Raw genomic sequence first — 27173 nt, 5'->3', positions numbered from 1 at the left:
TTCCTGCCACCTACACTCTGAGGAATTCATCCTCTCGTGGGCAAAACCCTCTGGGTTCATCAATTCCCAGCATGTCTCAAGCTCAGCTCTATACACATTTGGAGCAGGTTAATTCTTTGTGGGGGCAGGGGGCTGTTTAATGGGATCCCAGGCCTATACCCACTAGATCCCAGTAGCACCCCTCACCTCCACCCTGAGTTGTGACAACCAAAACTGCCTTCAAACTTTGTCCAATGTGCCCGGGGCGGGGACAAAATCACCCTGTCTGAGAACCACAGAACCTTCCAGTTCAGATACAGCTGGACATGGGTTGGGGAGAGAAGAAATCTCACAAGTAAAAGCCTTAAGTTATGATGGGAACAATCTGAATACATTCATCCCTCTGTATCCAAGGGGAATTGGTTCTAGGATCTCCAGAGATACCAAAATCCACGGATGCTCAAGCCCTATGTAAAATAGTGTAGTATTTGCGTATAACCTACACTCATCCTCCCATATACTTTAAGTCATCTCTAGATTACTCGTACTACCTAATGCTATGAAAATACTATGTAAATAGTTTGTTGGGGTATGTAAATAGTTGACAGTGTGGGGCAAATTCAAGTTTTGCTTTTCTGGAATTCGCTGTGTGGTTTGAATATTTTTGATCTGCTCTTAGTTGAATATGAAAACGAAAGACACATGGAACCAGAGGGCTTTCTGTACTGCTTAATATTATTTGGGGAAGAGAATAAGGAAACAGTAGGGATTCCATAGGGACCCCTATGCCACATCAATGCTGTGATCTTCATTATTCCTATATGAGATGGGCCAGGATGGAGCAAGATACCATTTTTCTTAAGTTTCAGAATACAGATGATTCTTTCTGTTTCTCTGTCTCTGCTTCCTGGGGGAAATAAGTTGGTTTTAGCCTGAGGGTTGCTAATTATAGCCATTCACTTCTTTCTTTTTTTTTTTTTTTTTTTTTTGTCTTTTCTAGGGCCACACCCACAGCACATGGAGGTTCCCAGGCTAGGGGTCTAATTGGAGCTACAGCTGCTGGCCTACACCACAGCTCACAGCAACGCCAGATCTTTAACCCACTGAGAAAGGTCAGGGATCGAACCCACAACCTCATGGTTCCTAGTCGGATTCGTTAACCACTAAGCCACGACAGGAACTCCTTATTCACTTCTTGATAGGTGTTACAATAGAAGTGTAACCAGTTGCAAAGTAATTATGCATAAAATAATGCCTTTGGACTTTAGTTTCCAGTAATAGAATAGGCAAAGTTTCTAGACTGACTCCCCTGTAGACAACAATTTAAAATACTGGATTAAAAAAATTATTAAAAAAGCCGATAGCAGGCAAGAAAGAAAGGAACACATAGGTAATAGATTGATTAGAGATGGGAACCCTGGGAAGTAAGTAGCAAACTGAAGCATTGACATTGGGAAGTAAGTAGCAAACTGAAGCATTTGACATTGAGAGTGTTGGCCAAACTGATGTGAACTTGAACTTTAGCATCACACTGCTGTGTGGCATATGTATAGGAGAAGAAATCAAGAGCCTGCCTAAGAGGATGAGTCTAACAGAAGGCTGTGCTCTAACACTGGGAACCCAAAGGGCTATCGGCTCAGGGGACTGCAATGAGAATTGCTCTCTACATCTTTGCACTGAGAGGGAAGAGTTGCCCTCAGGAAGATGTAATTTTAAGCTACCCCTTTAGAGCCTAGGCAGCTCAAATTCTTATTTCTTGGGTGTGCAACAAAACTTGAAACCAATAATCTACTTGTTTTAGACAGGTTTCATAATTACCCACAACTGGTAGATGAAAGCAAAAGCCAATTCTCTCTATACTAGGAATTTTATTTCAAGTCTCCAAGGATTCCAGCAAATAAAATTAAGGAATATAAGCAAAAAGCAAAAGAAATCATGGGGAAAAAATCCAAGAAAGTATGGTACCATGGGTGAGAATTAGCAGAAAAAAATAAGAGCAAAGAGAAACAGACTTATGAAGATCTTACTTATTACCCACAGAATATAAAATAGCTAATGATTACTATATTTAAATAAATTATGAATAATTTAAAAAATACATGCAGGGGCAAGAAGTTATGAAAAATGGCCATGAAGATTTGAAACAGAGCTTATAGAAGCTAAAAGTGAATAACTCAAAAGAGGACTTCAATAGAAATCACACATAGTTGTAGAAAAAACTAATAAACTGGAAAATTTATCTGAAGGAATTAACCAGAATGCATCAGAGAAAGACAAACACAAAGAAAATGTGAAAGAGGATAAAATGTAAAATAATAGCATGAGAACAGTAACATACATCTAATCAGAATTACACATGGCAAAGAGAGAGCAAACCGGCACAGGTAACATTTGAACACGTAGTTTAATAAAGTCACAAGAGGAGTTCCCATCATGGCTCAGCAGTAACAAACCCGACTGGTATCCATGAGGATGCATGTTTGATCCTTTTTTACAAGAAGTAAAATATTAAACAAGAGTTTAATCCAGAAATAAAAGATTGTTTTAGTATTTAGAAATCAATCACTAACAAGAAAACATGCAAATATCCTAACTCAGAAGATGCAGGAAAAGCATTTAAAAGAAAAAAAAAGCATCATCCGTATTATAAAAAATTATCTCAAACCTTTAAAAACTCATCAGAATAGGAGGAAACTACCTTAACCTGCTAAGAGCACCTATGATGTTAAAATGTATGAAACGGTCAAATGTCATCAATTTTTATATCACTTAAGCTAATACAAAAAGCTACAGCAAACATCATAGTCAATGGAGACATCCTGAAAGCCTTCCCTCCGATGTTCAGATACAAGGTGAGGGCCCTTCATCACTTTCATTAAAGATCATGTTGATGTTCTGGTCAGTGCTGTAGGGCATGACAAAGAAACATAAGGATTTCCTATTGTGGCTCAGCAGAAACTCATCTGACTAGTATCCATGAGGACACAGGTTCGATCCCTGGCTTCACTCAGTGGGTTAAGGATCTGACGTTGCTGTGAGCTGTGGTGTAGGTCACAGACATGGCTCTGACCCTGTATTGCTGTGGCTGTAGCGTAGGCTGCCAGCAGTCACAGCTCTGATTCAACCCCTAGCCTGGGAACCTCCATATACTGCAGTTGCAGCCCTCAAAAGACAAAAAAGAAAGAAAGAAACATAAGGAAAAATTGCAAAGGAAGAAAAAAAATATCATTACATTACAAAATATCATTACTTACAGGGCATGTGATTATGTTTTTTTAAAAAGGCTAAACCATGTACATATAAATGAAAAGTAGTAAGAGAATTTAATAAGATTACTTGATTATATATGTATACATAAAATATTTCTTTTTATCACTTAAAAATTTGGGAGGGAATGGGATGTACAATAACATCAAAAATACATGTGCCTCTTTGACATAAATCATACCAATGTTTTCTTAGGTCAGTATCACAAGGCGATAGAAATAAAAACAAAAAAGAACACATGGGACCTAATCAAACTTACAAGATTTTTGATAGTGAAGGAAATCATAAACAAAACAAAATGACAACCTACAAAATGGGAGAAAATATTTGCAAACGAAATGAGCGACAAGGGCTTAATTTTCAAAATACACAAACAGCTCCTACAACTCAATAACAAATAAAAAACACAAACAACCCAATTGAAAAATGGGCAGAAGACCTAACTAGACATTTCTCCAAAGAAGATGTACGGATGGCCAATAGTCACACAAAAAGATGCTCAACATTGCTAATTATTACAGAAATGCACATCAAAACTACAACAAGGTACCGACTCACACCAGTCAGAATGGCCATCATTAACAAGACAACAAGTAACAAATGCTGGAGAGGGTGTGGGGAAAAGGGAACCCTCCTACACTGTTAGTGGGAATATAAATTGGTGCAACGACCATGGAGAACAGTATGGAGGTACCTCAGAAAACTAAAGAAGGAACTACCATGTGATCCAGCAATCCCTCTCCTGGGCATATATCCGAACCAAACTGTAATTCAAAAAGATACATGTACCCCTATGTTCATAGCAGCACTATTGTCCTAAATGTCCATCAACGGATAAATGGACACAGAAAATGTAGTACATACATATATATCATGGAATACCACTCAGCCATAACAGATTAAAATAATGCCATTTGCAGCCACATGGATAGAACTAGAGATCATTATCCTAAGTGAAGTCAGTCAGAAAGAGAAAGACAAATACCATGTTCTGTCACGTATATCTGGCATCTAAAATATGAAACAAATGAACTCATCTACAAAACAGAAACAGACTCACAGACAAGGAGAACAGACTTGTGGTTGGCAAAGGGGAGGAGGTTGGGAGAGATGGAGTGGAAGGTTGGGATTAGCAGATGTAAGCCATTTCACACGGAAGGGATATACAACGAGGTCCTTCTGGACAGCACAGAGAACCCTATTCAATGGCTCATGATAAACCATAATGGAAAAGAATAAAAAATACATATGTATGCATGTATAATTTTGCATACACGCAGCTTTATATGTGGAGTGGATGGTCAACGTGACCTGCTGTATAGCACAGGGGACTCACTCAATATTCTACGATAACCTAAATGGCAAGAGAATCTGAAAAACAATGGATATGTGTATTTGTACAACTGAATCATTTGCTGTAAGGCAGAAATTAACACTACATTGTAAATCAACTATAGCTCAAGAAAAAAAAGTGCTTCTAAGTCTAACAAATACTGTGGAGTAAAGTATAAAATGTTAATGAAAAGTACTCAAGAAGACAAATTATTAGAGAAATATACCATAGACATGGATTAGAAGACTCAGTATTGTCAAGGCATAAAGTCTCAAACGGATCTATAGTTACACTTCATGGCAATCAAAACTCCCACAATTTTGGGAATTGACAGACCAACTCTAAAATTTATGTGCAACCAGCTGTAACGGAAAAAATAAAAATCATTTGGAAAAAAATTAACAACTTAGAGTGATCTACTTCCAACAAAAGCAAGTTCAATATTAAAACGAAATTAAAATAAAATTTATGTCAAAGAGTATAAAGGCCAAAGAAGTAAAAAGAAACTTTTGAAGAAGAATAAAATGGAAGGACTTACCTCCTAGATACCACGATTCTTATAAAGCTATAAATGATTAAAACAATGTATGTTGGCTCAAGGATAAACAATAAACAAATGAAACAACACAGAACCCCTATATACACTAATATATGAACTCTTAGTACATGACCGGAAGCACACATCATTGCGGAGAGGATGAATTTTTCACTGATACTCAATATGGATAAAATAGAAAAGTTACATTTTCACAACTTTCTCAAAGATTCATGCCAGTTGAATTAAAGAAATAACACAAAACGTAAAATAACAAAGCTTCAGAAGAACAAACAAGAGAATATTTTATCATCAAAGTAGGGCAGGATTTCTTCAACAAGACGTAAAACCCACAACATTTTAAGGAAGGCAATGATTGACTGGAGAGAATTCCTTAAAATCAAAGACTTCTTTAAAACTCACCATAAAAATGATGAAAAAACAAGTCCTGGAGTTCCCATCGTGGTTCAGTGGTTAAGGAATCCGATTAGGAACCATGAGGTTTCGGGTTCGATCCCTGTCTTCACTGAGTGGGTTAAGGTTCTGGCATTGCTGTGAGCTGTGCTGTGGGTCGCAGATGCGGCTCGGATCCCGCGTTGCTGTGGCTCTGGTGTAGGCCGGTGGCTACAGCTCCGATTCGACCCCTAGCCTGGGAACCTCCAAATGCCGCGGGAGCGGCCCAAGAAATGGCAAAAAAGAGAAAAAAGAAAAAGAAAGAAAACACAAGTCCTATAGTGTCAGATGATATTTATAGAACATATTAACTGTGTGAGGATTATATCCAGAATATATAAAGAACTCATATAAAAATCAATAAGGAAATAACCTACCTGAAAAGTGAGGACAGAATTTCAACAGACATTTCATGAGAGAATATCCAAGTGAGAAATGAGTATCTAGAAAGGCCACCAACCTCATTAGCAAAGAGAGAAATGCACACTAAAGCCCCAATGAGACATCATCACACAGCGAAGGAACCCAACATTCAAGAGCGGAAAACTACCAAACACTGGTGAAAAACAGAGACCGACATGTCCCCTGTGGTGACAATGAATACTACCACTTTGGAAAGAGTTAGGCTAGTCAAGTTGAACTTGCGCACGACCAGTAATGCCACTACCAAACACGAAACTCACAGAGAAACACTTTTGCACAGGTGAACCAGAGGACATCTACACAAATATTCATGGCAGCATGAAACAACTCAAGTATTAACCCAAGTGAAGGAGATAAATCCATGGTGGCATAGCTAGACGACGGACGGCGCAGTTTAGGCCCTGACAGTTGGCTTGACTTTTTATACTGCAAGGGCCTGCCTGAGGCTTTGATAGGCTCACCCCAAAGAGGACTACCTCAGACTCATGACCAGCCACAGGCCTCGATAAGGGCCCAGCCCCCCACTGCTCCCCATGTTCCCGTGGTTTAAAGATCTTGGTTGATTTCAAAAACGGACCTGTTTGGGCTGCCTTTTTTTTTTTTTTTTTTTTTTTTTTTTTTCTTCATGTGCTTTAAATTCCCCCCTCTTAGGTTTGGAAATCAGCAATAAAGACTGAGCCCTCAAAACCCCAGGGTTCCCATCTTGACCCTAATAAAAATACAACCCCAGGCCAGTGTTTTCTCTCCCTCCCTCTCTCTCTACCCATGACCTTGTTGTGTGACTCCAGGTGTGCTGTGTAATTTCCAGATCTTCTAAGTAATAGACCTTTATTTTTTCAGAGTTTCCTGGTGGTTATTGCTGAAGGGCATCTTATAATCATAATAAGAACCACAAGGGCCAGTCCAACCACAGCATTGGTTATTGATAGGCTGAGACTGGCCCAAAACAGAATGAGGTACAGCTATGAGAATGAACAAACTAGAAGCACATACTCCGATCCAGGTGAATATCACAAACACAGTAGAGGCAAGAAAGCATGTCCCAGGTGATTACCTCCAACGGAGTGCCATTTGTATAAAGTTCCAAAGCAGGCAAAACTGATGAAGGATTAGATCGTTCAGGGATACATTCAAAGTTGGAGAAAAGCAAAGAAAACAAGTAACACGAGTAGTAGTTACCTCTGGGGTAGGGTATAACAAATTACCTTGGACTAGGGCACTTCAACGACAAACATTTAATTCCCACAGTTCTGGAGGTCCAAGATCAAGGTGGAAGCAGATTTGGTTCTTGGTGGGGGCCCTCTTTCTGGCTTGTTGATGGCTGAATTCTCGTTGGTCCTCACAAAATGGAGAGAGGTTAGTGCTCTTCCTCTTCTCTTAAGGAGCCTTCATCAGGGCTCCACCCCCAAGACCTAATTACTTCCCCCAAAGGCCCCACCTCCAAACACCATGACACCTGGGCTTCAACACATGCATTTTGGAGGGCAGAGTCATTCAATCCATAGCCGGTGGGAAGGGGTCTGACGATGGGGAAGGGCCACTGGGGGTTGTTGAGGTACTGGCTGTGTGCTGCTTTTTTTTTTTTTTTTTTTTTTGGCTTTTTAGGGCTGCACCTGCAGCATATGGAAGTTCCCAGGCTAGGGGTTAAATTGGAGTTGCAGTCGCTGGCCTAAGCCACAGCCACAGCAACTCAGGATCCTTAACCCACTGAGCAAGGCCAGGGATCAAACCCGTATCCTCATGGATACTAGTTGGGTTCATTACCACTGAGCCATATGGGAACTCCCATGTTCTATTTTTTAAGCTATGTGTGGGAACACAGGTGGTCACATAATTATCCTTTTCTATATGCAATATAGATTTCAAGGTTTAAAAAAAGAGAGATGTCAAAATCCCTCTGCATAACCTCAATGCATTGATATCTTGAGATTTCTAACGGTGTTTATTAATCTTACCCTAGAAAAGAAAGGCACTCCTGATCTTGTCAAGCTTCTGTTTTTCCCTGCTAGTATTATGATTAAGAGTTCTTGATCCTTGGAGAACCTAAGGGCCAAAGGATACTAAGATATTTTACCTACCTTCCACTTTCCTGAGTCCATACCCAGCAGACCAAGCCCCCCCTCCACCCCGTTTGGGATTCCCCGAGGAGAAAATCAGGGTGAACCACCTCCATTCAATGCTGTATGGGGACTCTGAGGGCTAACAGCTGGGGAAGGACTGTTTGGGGCCCCACCTATGTGTATCAAAGCCCGGGACTCCCCCCTCTACTGACCTGGGTCCATCAGCCTCCAACCAAGGTCCTCACTTCCATGAATCCCTAGGATGTTGGGTTTGACACATCTGGTTGCACCTGCCTCAGGTCTCCCAAGGCCAAAAACAGTGGTGGGACTCTGGGAAGTGCCCTTCTTTGGGGAAAAATCATCTCATTAGTACTTGGGGTCCTAACTGGGGCATCAAGTGGGGATAAAACTCCCCCCTCTGCAAAACTGGAGCCTCTACTTAGCCCAAGATTCTCCAATCCCTCTCTGCTGGTTGGGGTCTCCTCATGTCACTGAGTGCTAACCTTGATTCTGCTTGAACCTGTGACCCTCTTGGTGGAAACCGGGGGCTCCTCCCCCTGACCTGACCACTCTTTCTTGGGCCTCCCAGGGAGGCCATCTGGGGTGAGAGGAGGAGACTTGTGGGGCCTGCTATGTTCTGGGGGGATGGTTTCCCCACTCCACATTCACTGTCCGCACCTTGACCCCAAGCACTGTGGTGTCAGACCTGTTCTTGGGATGCCACTTCAGCTGACCTGGGGCTGCTCCCCTCCAATCAAGAGCCTCGCCTTCCTGGAACCACGGAGTTGGAAGTCAGGGTGACCCAAATCCAGTCATGGCTGTCCCAGACCTCCATAGGGGACAGCCAGGGCAGGGCTGTATGGGACCCCACTGTTCTGGCTGAGTCCTTCCCTCGTTCCTCATGCTGGATTCTCACCCTTATGTCTGTTCAGAGGCTCACCCTCCTCCCTCTACTGACCCAAGGTCACCCCTCTTAGATCAAGGCCCTCCTGATCCTGGGGTTCCTGAAGGGTAAGTGAGGGGCTGCTCAGCCTCACAGGCTGGCCTGGATCTTGTAGGTCTCAGAGCATAGGCTGGCCTTCGTGGATTATCTATATTCTGGGCTGTTGGTCTCCCCAGTCCTCCTACATGGGGGTCCTCATTTTGGCTCCTGGCTTCTTCATTAAAGGCTTCCTGGGAGATGCCACATCCCTGCAAACTCTTAAGCAATTTCTCTTGCTGTAAACTTTGCCAAAAATTGTCCTCTGTCCTGGAGTTATGAGATGAGGAAGCCATAGCTCAAGGCAAGAGGCCCAGAACAGGTGTCATGGTGTCAGAGAAAAAGCCAACTGACCTGTTCCCTCTCTTTACCAGGCACACTTAGCCTCTTATGTAACTTCAGTTCTAACATATTAACTCTACAGGGAAAGGGCAGAGCTTCAAGATTTTATGAGCTTTCGTTGTTTTGAGGTAATCTGACATTGCATATGTAAATGATCGTGCGGTCACCAGATATTATGCTTTTTTTTTCTTTATCCATACTCATTTATTTTGGTATCCTTTTGGTTCTGGCTGTGTATTCCAGTCCAGTAGTTTGTACACAGTCGTTCTTCTTACTGCCTGAGATACATTTTGGAGTAGGGAGAAGAAAAGGGAATTAAGAGGTGCAAGGCTGGGATGAGTGGGATAGTGTGAGAGTAGTTTTATTTTATTCTTTTTTTTTGTATTTACTTTTTATTTTATTTTTTTTTATTTTGAGAGTAGTTTTATTTTAAATGCACACTCGGGGAGTGTGCATGAGAAAGTTTACTTTTGACTTTGCACATCTTTCACCAGCACATTTCCTAATTAAAATGAACTCCGGGGAGTTCCCTTGTTGGCTCAATGGTGATGAACCCAAACAGTATCCATGAGGATGCAGTTTGGATCCCTGGCATCACTCAGTGGGTTAAAGATCCAGCATTGCCGTGAGCTGTGGTGCAGGTCACAGATACAGCTTGGATCTGGAGTTGCTGTGGCTGTGGTGTAGGCCAGCAGCTGTAGCTTCTATTCGACCCCCAGCCTGGGAACTTCCATATGCTGCAAGTGTGGCCCTAAAAAGACAAAAAAAAAAAAAAAAAAAAAAAAAAAAGAACTCCTTTGCAGTGGACAAAGGTTTCTGTCACCCCACCCCATCCAAATTCATATGTTGAAATCCTAGCCTCCAAGGTGATGTTATTGGGGGGGGGGGCACTGGGAGGTAACTAGGTCACGAGGGTGGAGTCCCTTATAAAAGTAGCCCAAGGAAGCTCCCTGTCCCCTCCACTGTGTGAGGACATAGCAAGAAGGCCCTGCCTCTGAACCAGGAAGCGGGCTCTCTCCCCAGACATGGAATCTGCAGGCACCTTGATCTTGGACTTCTCAGCCTCCAGAACTGTGAGAAACAAATTTCTGTTGTTTATAAACTACCTGTCAATGGTATTTTTGTTAGAGTAGGCTGAGTGAACTATGACACCATATAAGAAATGTGGCCACCCATTTTAAGGGGCTCTCACAGACCAGGGTGCCCTGGTTCCTTTCACTTGTGTCTAGAGGGAGCATAGGTTTTTTTGTTTTGTTTTGTTTTGATTTTTTAATAAGGGGGGGGATTAGCTCAATATTAGTTGGTACTGCTAATCAGATTACTTTTCCAGTCTGGGTTTCCAAATTGGACAGCTGCCTCTTATAGACACTGACCTCTCTGCAGATGCTTGCACCTTACTAACCATCTCGAGATGCTCTCCAGCTCACAGCACAGTAGGAGAGAGTCCATGTGCAGCTGGAAGTTAGCCCTGGCATGGGAAATGCATTCTCACTGTCAGTGAGCGACTCTGCGCACTGCAGATAGAATTGTTTGTTTGACAGTTATATAGAGAATAAGTAAGGTAAATATTAATATTTGCCTAAAAAGCAGAATGGGTGAACTCTGACTCTTTTGTGTGTGTGTGTCCTTTTAGGGCCGCCCCCATGACATATGGAGGTTCCCAGGCTGGGGGTCGAATCAGAGCTACAGCTGCTGGCCTACATCACAGCCACAGCAACGCCAGATCCAAGCTGCGTCTTCGACCTACACCATAGCTCATGGCAATGCCAGATCCTTAACCCACTGAGCGAGGCCAGGGATCCAACCTGCGTCCTCATGGATGCTGGTCAGATTCGTTTCCGCTGAGCCGAGACAGGAACTCCAAACTCTGACTCTTTCTGATTCGATTTGCCTGCTCATGCTCTAGGCTGTGGTTTCGAGAGACTGACCACATAGAGCTGCACAGAGGATTTTTGTTTGTTTCTCTCATTGATTCAGGCACTGCCATGGACACTTGGGATAGAGGTAGAGGGGGAGAAGGAGGAGGAGAAAGGGGGGGGGGGAGAAAGAAGGAAGGAAGAAAAGACTCCTGCCCCTCAAGCACTGTTAGTCTCACACAGGGGCCAGCAACAACGGCTTTCTGGCCGAATCGAGCTCGCTGCCTGTTTTTGCAGAAAATGTTTGCCAATCCCTGATCTACCAGGAGAGACCAGCATTCACATAAGTAAATGTAATTCAAAGCAGGATATGGTAAAGGCTGGAACCCACAGAGAAAGGGCTGTGGGAGCACAGGACAGCAGGAGGGCTTCTCAGCGAGAAGACGTGGGAGCTGAGCTTTGAGGAATGGAGTGGATCCAAGAGAGCCGTCCTCAACCTCGTCTGATCAGCGTGATCACTTGGGGAGTCTGGAATGCAGATGCCTCGTTCTTCCCTCCTAGAGATTCTGACTCGGCTGTTCTGGGGCGGGGCATCATCAGGATTTTGTCAAGCTCCCCTGGTGATTCTAAGGGCAGCCCAGGCTGGCAAGCATAAGGCTAAGGAGGTGCCAGGGACCACTCAGGAGCAAGGTGTGGATGGAAGAACTCTCTAGGTGCAGGGGGAAGGGGAGCACATGGGAGATAAGCTTGGGAAGTAGGGAGTTGCCATTCAGGCCAGAGACGTGGGATTTTGCCCTGGGAAAAGAAACAGTAACAGAACATGGGCATGAGAGCAACATGATCAGAGGCGCACATAAGGAAGAAGAATTGAGAAGAAATGTGAGACATCGATAATAAATAAGAGCCTCTTAGGAACTATTTGTTAGCGTTTAAGCAAAACAAGGAGCATATCTTACCTAGGGCAGTGACATGTGGCTGGGCAGATTCAGGGCTGAGGGTCAAAATTCTAACATCTTGGGCATGACCTGGGTACCAAACCCATCAGAATGGCCGCCACTATCCAGCCCCAGAGACCCCCTGCTCTGGGAGCCTGATCCTCTAGTTTCTGGGTCATGGAAAATACAGGGTCCTGGAGCAGACGTTGAGGCTGCGGGAGGCACTTGGTCAGCCCAGCAGCTGTTGACCTGTGGGTGAAAAGTATTTTTGCACTGGATGAGTAGAGCCTTAGGAAAATGGCTTCTACCTGAGACCTTTTGGATGGTCATTTGCTGAGGCTGGGGGCTAGTTGGATGTGGGTGATGCTGAATGGATGGAGCCAGAGATGATGGTAAGGTTTTGAGTCTCAATGACTGGGGTAGTTGTGATGGCTATTAAAAGTCAAAGGGGACACAAAAAGAGGTGAAGGATCTCGAGAGAGAGCGATTTGGTTTTAAATATAAATCATCAGCTGGCATCAAAAGGGGGCTGGTCTTCATTACTAGGCATCTGCATGATTTGGAGTCACCCCTTTCTATGTTCTCTTAAAATGTGCAACAAGGCAGAAACTTCAAGAAACTTCAAGAGACCTAGAGACCAGAACAGGGGCAATGCCGCTTCTTTCTTGTCACAGTATTGATAGAACCCAAATGGTTTTAGCTCTTGGCCTGTGAGATGTTTTTCTTTTTCATTTGTTCACACAGAACTGCACTCCCTGCTTTAAAGGAACACCGCAGAAGGTTTTGCCAGCCATCAGGATTCTGCTTCTGGGAAGGTGGGTACACTGGACTTTTAACAACCTATTTTGACCTAGATAAAACTGAAACAGTAGGATCTAATCAGAAACGCAATACCTTCTTTGAGGTGGCATTCATGGACAGATAGCTCTCAGTTCTTTCAAAGAAACATTAAGCAACAAGCAGATACAGCTTTTCTTCTTTTGGATGAAGGTTTCTCATGGGAACTTGGGAAGTGTGGCATGTCCCATTAGTTGCTAGCAGGTAAAATTGGTCTTTCCAGGCAAGGAATGACTTGAGTACCACAGACAATGGCCACTGCTGGTTGACCTCATTTGCATACCACAGGAAGGAAAAACAGTCAACTCTGTGGGGAGTTCTAAGATGACTATAGGTCCATAAGGGTGGTCAGTCCTGCAGGACTGATGTCCTGAACTCATATACTCCCAGTTCTTAAAGAGCAGGGATGGGACACTGGGGGACCTGGCCACTCAGGAGAGACAAAGTTAGGTCCAAACGACTAAAAATGTGAACACAGGCCACATAAGGAAAGGGATTCCAAGGCCCTCAACCCAGAAGCTTTAGGGAAATATGTAGACATCACCAGATGGCGTAGAAAAAGTGTCAAACCCAATCTGGATTTCTTCACACACAACCGCCCGTGGTTGGTCACAAATTGAATATGCATAGGATTCGCTCAGGGAGGTGCTAAAATTCCCATACCCTAGGTGTGAGGCCAGGCATGAGTCTGGATTTTTCAAATAGCTACCAGATGATGGCGACACTGCTGACCCACGGACGATACCCAAAGTAGCCATAGCGTAGAGACCTTCACAAGAGTGGATGCGTGCACACTGGTGAGTCAGAGCTAGCCTGGTCCCTCTGAGGAGCCCTCGAGGTGGGAGAGCCACTGGGAAATACACGGGGGAGATGTCAGACTTGACAAGTGATCTGGAGCAAAATGCTTGACCTCCTTGAACTTGGCTCTGGGAAGGGGGCTGTGCTTTTAGAAGTTCATGTTTATGTTCTGAACATAGTTCAGTGCATGCTCAAGGGACAGGACTCCTGCCTTTGTGTCGTTTTCTTGCTGTTACGCCATCTCTCTTGTCTTAGAAGCCATTGTTTATTCCTGTAGAACCCAGTAAACAGGAAAGTTCCCGCCTGGTGTGTTACAAGATGGTCCTGCGTGATTCACCTTCCCTCTCGCAGGAGGGCCTGAGCAATTCTGAGCCAACTCGTTTTCATTTTCACAAAGCCTGATGACTGTGTGCAAACGCAAATCATGACACTTTCCCTTAACTTCCTCGTTTGCGAAATGTGGGGTTTGGTCTGGGCATTCTCTGGGGTGTCTTCCAACTCTAATAATCCATGACTCTAAGGGAATATTAAATTCTCAGTACTACAATCTGTGCCTTAATAAAGCTTTCTTTTCTGACATGGTAGCAGCGTGCTTACAAAGAGAAAGTTCAGAGTTTCTAAGAGGAAAAATCACCTGGGCTTTGGCTGGGGCTCTGAGCAATTAACATGGATGATTCTTAAGTATCAGTTTGGAGGTCTATGTCCCGGGTGCCTCAAAGATTTGAGTTGCCCCATCGTCCCATCGAACCCAGGAAAGCTAGAGATACAGGGTCTAGTTCAGGCTCAATCATGAATGATCACTTTTAGCTGTTTAAAGCACTGACCCTTTCAGGGAGCGTTGACAATTTAACTGCCGACTGTATGTATATGGTGTATGTTAGGGGGGTGGGGTGCCTGGCAGGAGAAGTGGTGCTACATCTGGGGAACAGAGAGCTGACTCCCAAGATGACCCCGGGGTGGTGGCTACAAGCACCCCCACACTCTGGAGCCCCCTTGGCCTGGCTGGCAGTGTGCCCCTCTGGGAATGTGCTGACTGTATCCGCTGGGCATGCCTGTTACCCCTTCTCACCTAGGGCGCAGGGAGCATGGACAGCTCCCATTGACAGCCAGTTGTTGTGTCGTCTCTTTGCTGCTTTCCTGCTCTCGGATGATTAGGATTATCCCAGAAAGCAGAGGCTCTCAAACTTTGGTATTCGAGCCCTAAAGAGAGAAATGTGGAATAACTGTCAAAATTATTGAGGTATATGGTCTTCGGTCCCCCAGTTCCACGTTTAGGATTTTTTTTCTCTAGGAACACTTGCTCGTGCATGAACTTATACATGCAATTGTTCGTTGCAGCAATGTTTATAATAGCAAAATATTGGAAACAGCCTAGATGTTCATCTGTGGCAGACTGGATAAATAAATCAGGAGACACTATGCAGATATAAAAAAGAATGAGCAAGAACTTTACATAATGGTATGGAAAGATCTCTAAGATACAGTGTGTAGTGAACCAAGCAAGGAGGAAAACAATGCATATAATATGCTACCATTTCTGTAAGGTGGTGGTGGGATACAGACAATATCTGTATTTACTTGCATATGCATAAATAATGGTATACACATGTAAGAAACTGCTAACAATGGCTGCCCTTTGGAGGGAAGTGGCAATGGATGTTGAAGACAGGGGACCGCGGCAGCCTAGTATCTTTTCACTCAGTACCTTTCTGTGCTTTCAATTTTGAATCACGAGAATGGCTTACTTATTCAAAAGTTAAATATATATATTTTAAAAGTTTAATAAAACAAAATTCTCGTGTTCCTAGGAATCTTCTAGTGCTTTAAAATGCAGATTTTGGAGTTCCTGTCATGGCTCAGCAGAAACAAACCTGACTAGCGTCCATGAGGATGCAGGGTTGATCCCTGGCCTCGCTCAGGGGGTTAAGGATCCGGGGTTGCCGTGAGCCATGGTGTAGGTCGCAGACACGGCTCGGATCTGGCATTGGCTGTGGCTGCGGCATAGGCCAGTGGCTCTAGCTCCAATTCGAACCCTAGCCTGGGAACCTCCATATGCCACCAGTGCGAGCCTAAAAGACAAAAAAAGAAAAAAAAGAAAAAAAAGGCAGATTTTTGGCCACACCCTCAGATGTTCCAGAGACAGTAGGGGTTGAACTGGGGAACAGGCATTTTGCAACAAGCAACCTGGGTGATTCTGATGTGGATGGTTCTGGAACCAAGGAACTACAGGGCACATAGCCACAGACCACATTCATGCAACAGCCACGTTTTTATTGAACACTGCATTCATGCATCTGTTCATTTCATAAAGTACACTTTATTATATTACGAAATAAAACACATTTCTAATCTTCCGTGACCTGAATATTCAGCTCACTACACAGGATTTGACTTAATGCCGTACAGACCAGGCACAACCTGACAGAAGCACTGGCAACATTTCTTGAAAAATAAGAGTACAATCAATGAACACGCTTCATAGAAAGAATTTTACATGGTCACACAGTTAAGTTTTGCACATTTAAAAGGATCTGAATCATTCATATTATTATTGTGAATTTCTTATAAATAATTCATTACTCTAAGGAGTCTAGGCAAAGCCAAGCCATGACATTATTTATACTAAGTACCACACCTGGAACTTGTTCTGCGTTATTTAATACAGAGCACATTTTTAATGCAATAAATATTTACAGCTAATAGTAACAAGTACAATTATAATTTACAAAATATGAGTCTAACATTTAAAACAAAACAGAAAATGACATTGAAGAAGTCTGTGCCAAGTATTTTTACAACTCACCAAATTGACCATTTCAACAAATTTTATTACCCCCAAATCCTGCTAACTCAGATGCAAAAAGGTCGTGTTTGAATTAGTTAAGCCCAAATTACAGAAACACGTTTTTTAAAAAGAAAATCAGTTTTACTTTCTTTATGTTGTACATGGTTAATATTGATACATGAATATCAACAGCTCAAATTGAAGCGAAGCAATGAAAAATCTGGATTCATAAAAACGTACTTTGAACACTGAAATCCCAGATTATACCAAAATTTTCAAGCTTGTCTGGGAATTAATGAGGTGTGGAATGTGTAAGGTTTTACTATCCATTAAAATGATCCTTTTAAAAGACCATAAAATTATGTGAGTCCTTCCACGGCGTTATGTGGCTCTGGGAATGAATTAAATTTGGGGGAAAAAAAAGGAAAATAATCATATCTTCTAGAACGTGAGCTCAGAGAGGGCAGAGAGTTGGTGGCATCTGGGATTAAAACAGGGTGCTCAGGGCCAGGCCCTCAGACACCTCAGTCTGTACCTGAGCCCAGGACTTGCCCCTGAGTCTAGGAGCTGGTCGTCTACCAGGGGCTGTTCCTGCAGCTGGTGTCTCCAGGCTCCAGAAAGCATCCACTGTGGTAGCTTACTCTTCTGCAGGGGAAGCAGAGCAGGGGGTAGTGCCACCTCTCCCTGATACCTTTTCTCCAAATCATCCTGATTTAAAGGATGCCGGGACGGACTACTCTCCACTGGGGCCTCCCTCTGGACATGCCCTTCGCCCGGACTTTTCCTCCTCAGTCAGCCACAGACCCAGGTGGGCCATTCTGCCCGGGGCCTCCGGTGTCTCGGGGGGACATGCACAAAGGGACCTCCTTGCTCACGTGCTGTGTGCTGCATGCCAGCACCTGCCTGCAGCGAGGCCTTACGTGCTTTGAAACATCTCTGATGCCCTTTGTGTGTCGTCTTTGACTTTATCACTAATCCAGACCTCTGGACAAAATCTCGAGGAGGGAACAGGATGGTCCGCGAGGGACTTAGGGCTGACTTTCTCACGTGGGCTGGACTGGAGAAGCGATGCTGAGCAGTGGAAGCACGTGAACGCTCCCGTGCAGCTGTGCCATGTGGCTTGGGGGTGTGAGCTGAGCTCCCTGAGCCTCAGCTTCCTCTTCTGAATGCTCCTCACGGCACGCGGCACATCGGCGGTCTCTGGGGGTGGTGGCCTCTTCTTTGCAGCGCTTCCAGAGCCACAGAACTCGGTTCAGATGGGGGAATGCTGATCCCGATAATATGCTGGGGCCACCAACAACATCATTCATTCACTCCCTTGTGACAAGTTAAACAGGCTCCCTTGCGGGGCAAGAGACAGCCCCGTCAACGGGGCAGCGACAATCGGCACCGTTCTTCACTAGCACAGACCAAGCCGTGACAATGAATGAGATCAGGTTATGCCAAACCACATGAAATCACCTTTCTGTACCTCACATCCGGTCCAATGTGAAGCATTTTCAAGTTTAGGCCTCACAGTTCCACGGGCCTTTTAATCTCATAGCGCCTGGTCACCACTCGATGTCATTTACAAACTTCCACAGTAAAGGATGTAAAGCAGCTCTTTGGCAGCAGGGAAAGCTGGGATCAGGTGAGGCCAGAAGTTAAAAATGCTTTACAGACCATGAACCAAGTCAATGCAAAGCATCTTTTTAATTAACTGTGGATATGTATTATTTTAACTGAGCAGTTCTTAAACTTTTTAAAAAAATGTAGGCAAATTCCACCGAATGCCTTTCTAATGTGAAGTTTCACATGAGAACAGCTGGTTCTCAGCGTGTGATTTGTTGATTGCTGGAGTTAATGCTTAGCCCTCGCCGAAAAAAAGGGTGTCTTTGAAGGCCAAAGTCATGGAAAGGGATTGCTTGATACTAAACTTGGCGTGTTTGTGTTAAGTGTTTATGTGTGTGTGTTGGGGGGTGTTGATTGTCGAGGTGGGGGACCAAGAGAAAAGGCCATCTGGATAGAGAATGAAGCAGAGCTTGTTAGGGCTTGGTTTCGTTGAATAGCTCACACACAAAGCCTGGTCCCAGGAGAATGAGTCATTCCTTTGTTTTTAGCTATTAATCCAAATTAATGAAAATTCAGCCAAAAATTAGACAAATGTCCCAAATATGCTCCATTCCCCCAGCAGCCCGGGGTTAATTCTAAGCTACTTTTTAATGATGGCTCCTTCCTGGTGTGGGTGTGAAGGGCATAAATGGCAAGAAAGTTTGCATCCCCCCATCTCACCACAACACGGTATGTACAATCATTCAACTCTCATACATTCAGCTTCCCAAGGCCATCATTTTTATCTGGCTCCTGGGAAAAGTGACTTAGCCACCTTGCAGTCCACAGACTGAGAATGTCATTCAACCTGCAGTCCCCAAACAAAGCTAATCACTATTACTAGAAGCCACCTGGTGCATGAATAGACTGAAACCAAAAACCAATGGCTACTTTGGGCACAAACAAAGACTTTCTAACTCAAGTGTGCCCATGTCCTGTGGGCAAAGTCATTTATTTCTATTCAGTGAGTACATTTTCATAACAAGCTGAACTTGGTTCGTGGAAAGCAGCTTGTGAAGTATTTACTGAAGGCTTCTCCATCCTTTAAAGTGAAGCCAAATGGTCTGTGGGGCAAAACGGGAAATCCAGGGCTTGATAACAAAGCAGAAGGCTAGGCTCGGTGGGGGAGTGAGGGCAGCGCAAAGAACAGGGCTTAGCCACCCACATTTCTGGGGAATCATAGCATCAACAACACGGCGGGGTCCTGTCTGTACCTCTCAGGGAGGATCACCTTGCTGCGGAAGATCCCTCCTGACGGCAGCTGCACCTTCTGTGCCAGCAGCAGCCGTGGCTGGAAAGACTGTTCGTTTATTGCTTAATCTATCACTGTTGAGCTGCCTGCCTCAGGGAGGTTCAATTGAAGATAGATTGAAAGGTAGTGCCTGTCAATTGAATAAACACAGATGGTTTTCCACAGCCAAAATTGATTTTTTTTGTCCTCACCAAAGACATAAGCACTAAACATGATTATCTTTGGAAGCCAGGCATGAAATGTCTTAGCTCCAGCCTCGGCCACCCTCTGCCCTAGCAGAGAGGTGATACCTCATGGGGGCTCAGGTCTCTCTCACTGTGATTTTAGGTTCTGGAGGTGAAATAAAAATTTGACTTCCCTAGAGAAGGATCTGGCTAAGTTCATCCCAGAAAGAAGGTTTGAGTCAATCCATCAGTAGATTCGCAAAACAATTTGACCAATCCTAAATTATTGATTGGCAAAGGCCTCCTCCAACCCTTCATTTAAGAGTCTGAAAAAGGTGATAAAGATTTGCCTAAGGACACCCAGCTAGACATAGACATCAATCTCCCATTTATCTCAAAGCTAGAAAGGAGGCCAGACACAGCCTATGCCATGATGCTAACGAAAGGAGGCATTAAGATAAGTCTTACTCCCAAAATGTCTTGGGAAGCAGGCAGATGGAAGATGCTTGAACTAGTCATGCTAGAAACCCAGAATGCTATATACCTCAGCAACTAACTAGGTATTGAGTCACTTATACTCAAGAGTTTTGCAGAAAGCCAAGGGTAAAACCGTGGTGCAGTAGTTCAAGATAACAGGTGCATGGAGGTTGAAGAAGGGTGAATAGGAAGAGCCCTTTGTACAATGAGGAGATTGAGCAATATGTCTTCTTCCGTCTCTTTCATCTCAACTTACAAAACCTAACAAGCTCATGGGACACCATTCATATAAATTATTCCAACTGATAGAACAGTCTGTCTCCTTCCATTCTGCTGCTGGGAACATGCGTGTAGAATGGTGGGTGAAGGATTCCTCAAGAGGAGTTGTTGCAAAGGTGGCAGAAGTGGGACCACTGCGACCAGGGGGCTACATAAAAGCTTAAGAGCCAGAGACAGAAACAATGATGGGACTCAGAGGACCTTGGCAAGAGAAAGGACTGTCTTCTCATTCCAGAGATTAAAAAAAAAAATGATAGCCATCTATATTTAGAGAAACTGCTAGAGATAGAGCTGGGATGTCAAGCCAAACATCTTGGTTCTTCCAGCTTCACTGCCTATCTTCTTTTCAAACTGTCCCAAGTAATTATGGCACACTGGGAGAGCACGTGTGTACACTGTATTAGTGCACGTAGAAAAGAGAAGTGCAGAGGTTCACCCTAGCCAATATAATTATAAATACAGATTTTGGCAAAGGTCTTGGTCCCAGCTTCTAGAACTGCAGACAGTGAGTGCTTCCTTGTATTGAGAAACAAAAATCTTTTAAATTGCGCTACGTGGAAAAGCGAGCTGACTGTTCTGTCTCCTGGATAGAGAAAATCGGACCTAAAACGGTCTTCGTATGTGAGGGCTACACATGGGGGCGCATTTGTGGAATTTTGATTTATCTGAAAGTGGGTTAATATATTTGCAATCTGTCAGAACTGGCCTGTCCTTGAGGCAAGAAAATCTTGATTCTGGGTTTCTAAAGTAACAGAGTCAAATCCTTTTATTCATAAAATGAGAAAGATGTAAGTGCAGTATTTTTCTGCACATGGGCTGTTTCATAAATACTCTTCATCAGGTAGAACGAATGTACCTGTAGCTGTCTTTCAATCGGTTCTTAAAGCTAAGACCCCTGCAACTTTCTTCAGCATATTCAGACAGAAACACGTATGACTGACAAAAGCTGCCACAGGCTTTTGGTGAAGCAGACACTACATGTAAACATGTTTCTATTTCTACTCAAAAAGGATCCCTTTCAGAGTTCCCACTGTGGTTCAGCGGGTTACGAACCTGACTAGTATCCATGAGGACCCGGGTTCGATCCCTGGCCTTGCTCAGTGGGCTGAGTATCCGGCATTGCCATGAGCCGTGCTGCAGGTTGCAGACACAGCTCAGATGTGGCGTGGCTGCGGCTGTGGCGCAGACCGACAGCTGCAGCTCTGATACTCTCCAAGAGTGGACTTCTCATGGTATATGTGTAAATAATAGTTCCTTGCTTTGTGATTATAAATATTCCTGAAAAATGACTCAAATCATATTCGTAAAGCACTGGCTTCTGCCTAAAGAAATGACAAGGAGAAGTGCTTCACAATGTGGACATTCAATGTACAATTTCTCTGCTATATACATTGAGCTGTTCCTACAGTTACTCTGACTTAGTTGAGCGCATCTGTACATCAGAGTTTAATGCTTAAAATAATGATCTCCTATTTTTTCCCCTTTTCTAGAAAAGGGAAAGTTCGCTCTACATCAAAAGCAGCATTCACAAACTGAAATGCAAAACGTAAGCCTTGATGGCCCTTTGACACATAGTAGTGACCCGTGTGGGCCTCGCCCCCACCCACCTCCATCACTCAGGAGCCTGCCAAAGGGTCTCGGGAGGATATAGAGACAACAGGTGTCAGGGTTCTTTACCTGCCATTGAGCAAAACCAGGGGTCCCTAGGGGGCACAGTCAAGGGTCAGTCTAGACATACCCCTCGTGACAGATGTTTCCGTTGATGAGGCTGAAGGTGGCCACGGAGGGGTTGGTGCTCTTGAAGGAAGTCATGCAGGTGGTGCTTCTGGCGGTGCTGTGAGACCGGGTCATCAGGCCGGGCCGGCAGCAGAGGAGCTGGGTGTTGAACTGTTTCCTGAAACTCTTGCTCAGCAGGTAGAGGGCAAAGGGGTTCACGCAGGAGTTGGTGAAGGCCAGGAGGCGGGCACAGATGCTGGTGACAAAGTGGAGCATGGAGGTGTCCACCTCGGAGTAGTGGTAGGAGCGGTACAGGTAGATGACATGGTTGGGGAGCCAGCAGAAGGCAAAGAGAGCCACGAACACCAGCACTGTCTTGGCGAGGCGCTTCCGGGATTCGATCTGAGGAGAGAGTCACATGCAGCGAGACAGAGGGATGAGGGACAGTGTGGGGCGAGGAGGCGACCAAGATTTGAGGAGCGAGGAAGACAGGGAAAGCGAATTAGGGAAACAGATGGGCTCACGAGACCACAGGTAATGAGTTCAATAGGAGAGAGAGGACAGGAGAGGAACACAGGGAACAAAGCCACAGAAACAGACCGAAAGAGAAAACAAGTCAGAAACACACACCAAGGGAAAAGCCGGGAAGCAGAAATCGATGAGTAGAGTACAGTTAGGACGCGCCGCTGAGGACAGATCTTTAAACCAAGTTGATTACATGCTTGAGTGGCTTGCACAATGACATTCGGGTAAGTGCCCTCTCTTTCCTCCGGAGGGCATTGGTGCAGTGAGCGGCCGTATGACTTCATGTCTTTCTTGGCTCCACAGTTAATCATTTCTTCTTCCCTCTGATGCTTAAAAAAGCAGCCAGCTTCGTGCTTCCTCATTGGCAAGACCAAGATAACTACCTCTTATTTTTTTTTTTTTCCCCTCTCAAGTTATTTCTGGCCTGTGTTATGTAGGAAGGGTCTCAGACAAAGCGAGCTGAGCACTTCCCTTTGTTCCCAGCCCCCTCCCTACTGCAACGGAAATGTCATTCTCATGAAAGAATCTGGGGTACAATGGGTGTTCGTTACCGAGAGGTCTTTCAAGAAGGGAAACAGTTGCACTGAGAACTGCCACTGTCCACGCATCATCGAGGCCAAAAAAAAAAAAAAAAGAACTTTAGCGGGTGAAGCCTCCACCTGAGTCAGATACACATTTTAAAGGGGCGAGAGTCTTCCGGCTTTTCCATCATAAATATCACAGGATCTACACTGGGACTAGAAGGCAAAAACTGACCAAAAGGAGAGAGCCAGAACCACTGGTTTCTACCATTTACACCCCAAGGGTGAAATTATGGGGGTGACAGGGGGAAGGGGCAGGGAGACTAATACATACAGAGGGCATCCTGCATTTGGGCAATCTGGGGGTACGCATGCTCTCTTGTAATCCTGCAACAGCCTTACAATGTAGGGGTCATTACCCTACTTCATGGATAAGAAACTGACGCTCACAGAGGGTAAATGAGTAAGTCAGGAAGCCTAGACTTGAACTCAAATCAACGTGAACCCATCTGAATCAAACTACTTCCTTTTCTTCAACCAGCCTCGTTTTCCTGTCCCCTGCTTTATCGCATGTGGTGTATATACCACATGTGGTTTCCTAGCCAAACACTGTGATTGGAGTTTAAAGAAGTCATGTCCCTCTGAGCCTCAATATTTTATTTTAAAAAAAAAACAACATGTTTTTAGATTTTTCTCAAAAAGAAATCCATACTCCAAATCTTTCAGGTGCTTGGAGTTCCCATTGTGGCTCAGCAGAAACGAATCTGACTAGCATCCATGAGGACACAGGTTCGATCCCTGGCCTCCATCAGTGGGTTAAGGATCCGGTGTTGCCGTGAGCTGTGGTGTAGGTCACAGACGCGGCTTGGATCTGGCATTGCTGTGGCTGTGGCGTAGGCTGGTGGCTAGAGTTCTAATTCGACCCCTAGCCTGGGAACCTCCATATGTTGTGGGTGTAGCCCTAAAAAGCCAAAAAAAAAAAAAAAAAAAAAAAAAGACAGATCTTTCAGGTGCTCAACACCTCACTAGCCTAGGGCTTTAGTAAGAGAAAAGATACTTAAGAACACCTTAATTCCTGGTCTTCTGTGGTTAGGAGTTTCCATTTACCCCCTGACCAGAGACGGCCCACCTCTTCTAATTGCAGAATCAAGCCACATGACCACCTCATCACTGCACTTGTCAGTGGAGTCCACAAGAAATGCAAGGGATCGAATCCCCAAGGAGGAAATGACACGCCCTTGGTACCCACCTGTTTCTTGACATGTATATTCCCTTCCACGGGTAGATTGTAAGCGCTCTGGATCAGATTTTTGGCAATGAAGTAGTAGTAAACAGAGATGATGGCCAGCGGGATGATGTAGAAGACCAGGAAGGACGCCATGGAGTGGATTTTGGGGTGCAGCTCATTCGAGTGCGGGTACGGGGCACAGCTAATGAAGGTCTGGTTGGTGCTTTCCTCGTGGAAGGGATGAAGGTCAGAAAACACAGCCTCTGGGATGGCCAGGAGCATGGAGATGATCCAGATCAGGGCGGCTTTGAGGCAGATCTTCATCAGGGCATGAGAGGCCTGGATATCCATTGGCCGCACAATGGCTTTGTACCTGGGGCAGGAAAGAGGGAAGGGTCTGCTTAAGTTGCCTGATATTATTACAGCTGCAGCACACAGGCCCAGGGGGTGGCAAGCCGGGTGCCACGGGTGCAGCACATCAGGAGATGCTCACTCCCAGGTTTATGCGAGTGCCGACTCTGAACTCAGAGTCAGCGCCTCCTTAAATGCTGTGCCCCGAGTGCCTCGCTCACCTTATCCTGAAGCCCTGAAAGATGCTGTCCCCTTTCGCCAGCAGTAACACTCTGCCCACATTCTCTCTTGTTTTTAAGAATACTTCTCAGAAAAGCTGAGACTCCTTTTATTTTTCTTCTTAAATCATAGACATGAATAATAAAGCATGTTTAACAAAGGACACAGGAACAAGAAGGTTGGATCTTTCTTTTTCTTGCCAAGCCTTCATTTCGAGTGTTCGAATGAAGTTTAGGAAACCTTTAGTCAAGGAGTATTCACATATGCCTCTTTTCTTTTTCAAAGGATGCAGAACGAATAATCTGTCAAAAAAGTTACACACAGAAGCATCCCTGTAACGATCAAATTCGTCTTTCTCTGCCCTCCTACTCTCTTTCAGCCTCAATCTTCTCTTGAAGTATTTAGGTCTCTCTCGGTTTCTGTGCTACACATGCCTCTGTCTTGGGCCCAGCGCTCTGGGAAGCAGACAGTGAGATGAAGCCTGGAGGACAGACAGTTTACTGTTATGTAATACCTGTGGGGGAAGGGGAGCAAGCAGGACTGGGCAGAGCGAGGTCAACACCAGAGAAGTTGACAACCATCCTAGTTTGCCTGACCATTTCCCCGTTTCAGCATGCGAAGTCCCATGTCGTGGGAAATTTCTCAGTCCCAGTGCCTGGGACAGCTGGTCACCCGACACCAGCCCAATGGGAAGCTCAGGAGCAAAGACCGCCCAGTGCAGGTGTCCCGCCTTGGTAGAAATGGCCAAGCCCTTGTACCACCACCTTGCTTGGTTATTGGCTGGGGCCACCCCAAAAGACTGTGATCTCAGTTGCTACCTGGTTCTGTCACCAGGCGGGAACTGCCCAAGAAGAGCACGACCCCCGCTTCAAGGGTAGAGCGGTCCCAGAAGAAAGTGACATCGGGGGGCGGTCAGGGAACCACAGTTGCCACAGCTGGACAGTGAGTCTTTTCTTCAAGGGAGGTGTGAGCAGGGCATGGCCACGTCTGCTACAACTCCCTGTACAATGCCTAGCACCCTGGGCTGCAAGCCTGCTCTGGGTCAGCTTGTCTGAGAATCCACTAGAGGATGAGCCTCGGGTGGGTCAAGACTGTACCTTTTCCTATCTTGGTATCTGCCAGCACTGTGATGTGCATACACGGCACACACATCTGTTGGATTGTGCATGAGCTGCTGCAGTGTGGAAATGGATAAGAGCTGGGACCACCTACATGCGAGAGTGTTCATTGCTAAAAATACTGTGTTGATATGGGTTCTGCCTCTGATACGTGTGTATATCATGGACTTCTGGGAGAGAGGAACAGTTATTTCCACTTGTCTCCATGTTGATTCAACCTCCATTGACTAGCACTCTTGGCTGCACTGCGACGCCTCACTCACTTTCTGCCTCCTTCCGGGGAAGGGGGAGTGAGTTATCAAGTGGTGAGTTTAGGGAAAAGAACCCGGCATGGGCATGGAGCTCAGAGGCCTGTGCTTATCTAACAGTCCCTGAATAGCAGCATGGCACATCTAATAGAGGAAACCAGAGTCTACAAGTTCGTTATTGCTGTGGACCTAGATCACATTCTCCGAACGGCTTTATCAGATACAGGAGCAAGTATTTCTTATCATCATCCGTCTTATTTCTCTATCTAGCTCCCTGTTCCCACTTCAGGCAGGGACGAGAAGGCTACTACTCGTCAGACAGCCCCAACACTGCAGCACAACACCATTGCCCTGCTTCGGTGTGCCTGGGTTTGCTTTTCCACCCATCATTTGTATTAGTTCATTTTATTTGTTTATTTACTTATTTATTTTGCTTTTTAGGGCCACATCTGTGGCATACGGAAGTTTGCAGGCTAGGGGTCAAATAGAGACTATAGCTGCCAGCCTACACCATAGCCGCATCCACAACCTATGCCGCAGCTCGTGGCAACGCCAGATCCCTAACCCACTGAGCGAGGCCAGGGATCAAACATGCATCCTCAAGAATTCTAGTTGGATTTGTTTGTGCTGCGCTACAACAGGAACTCCCCATCATGCACATCTTTGGCTGAAGATATTCACATACCTTTTTTGCTTTTTTTGGCCGCACCTGCAGCATGCAGAAGTTCCTGGGCCAGGGACTGAACCTTTGCCACAGGAGTGACAATGCCAGATCCTTGACCCAGTGAGCCACCAGGGAAGTCCAGCTATTCATATACCTTTAATTAAAATAATTCCTTGCCATAAGCTGTGGTGCAGGTAAAAGATGCAGCTTGGATCCCACACTGCTATGGCTGTGGCTGT

General features: G+C 44.9%; 1 protein-coding gene across 2 annotated transcripts in view; it reads right to left on the bottom strand.

The window, feature by feature from the left end:
• The window catches only part of GRPR (gastrin releasing peptide receptor), a 57359-nt gene continuing 36767 nt past the window's right edge, over window positions 6582-27173 (bottom strand). The window contains exons 2-7 of one of the 2 annotated variants that reach the window (XR_001302557.2): window positions 24356-24707; window positions 22083-22462; window positions 14867-14997; window positions 12184-12411; window positions 8263-8395; window positions 6582-8033 (exon numbers count right to left, since the gene is read on the bottom strand). Coding sequence is in view for 1 of the 2 variants with exons in the window: in NM_001315640.1 (NP_001302569.1) it covers window positions 22073-22462; window positions 24356-24707 (742 nt within the window). In the remaining variant the exon portion in view is untranslated. Of the gene's footprint in view, window positions 8034-8262; window positions 8396-12183; window positions 12412-14866; window positions 14998-21895; window positions 22463-24355; window positions 24708-27173 lie in introns of those variants that run through there. The other variant, NM_001315640.1, reaches the window with a different exon arrangement.

This window comes from Sus scrofa, chromosome X (genome assembly GCF_000003025.6).
Source record: "Sus scrofa isolate TJ Tabasco breed Duroc chromosome X, Sscrofa11.1, whole genome shotgun sequence".
Taxonomy (NCBI): Eukaryota; Metazoa; Chordata; class Mammalia; order Artiodactyla; family Suidae; genus Sus; species Sus scrofa.
This window is presented reverse-complemented; position numbering and strand designations above follow the sequence as displayed.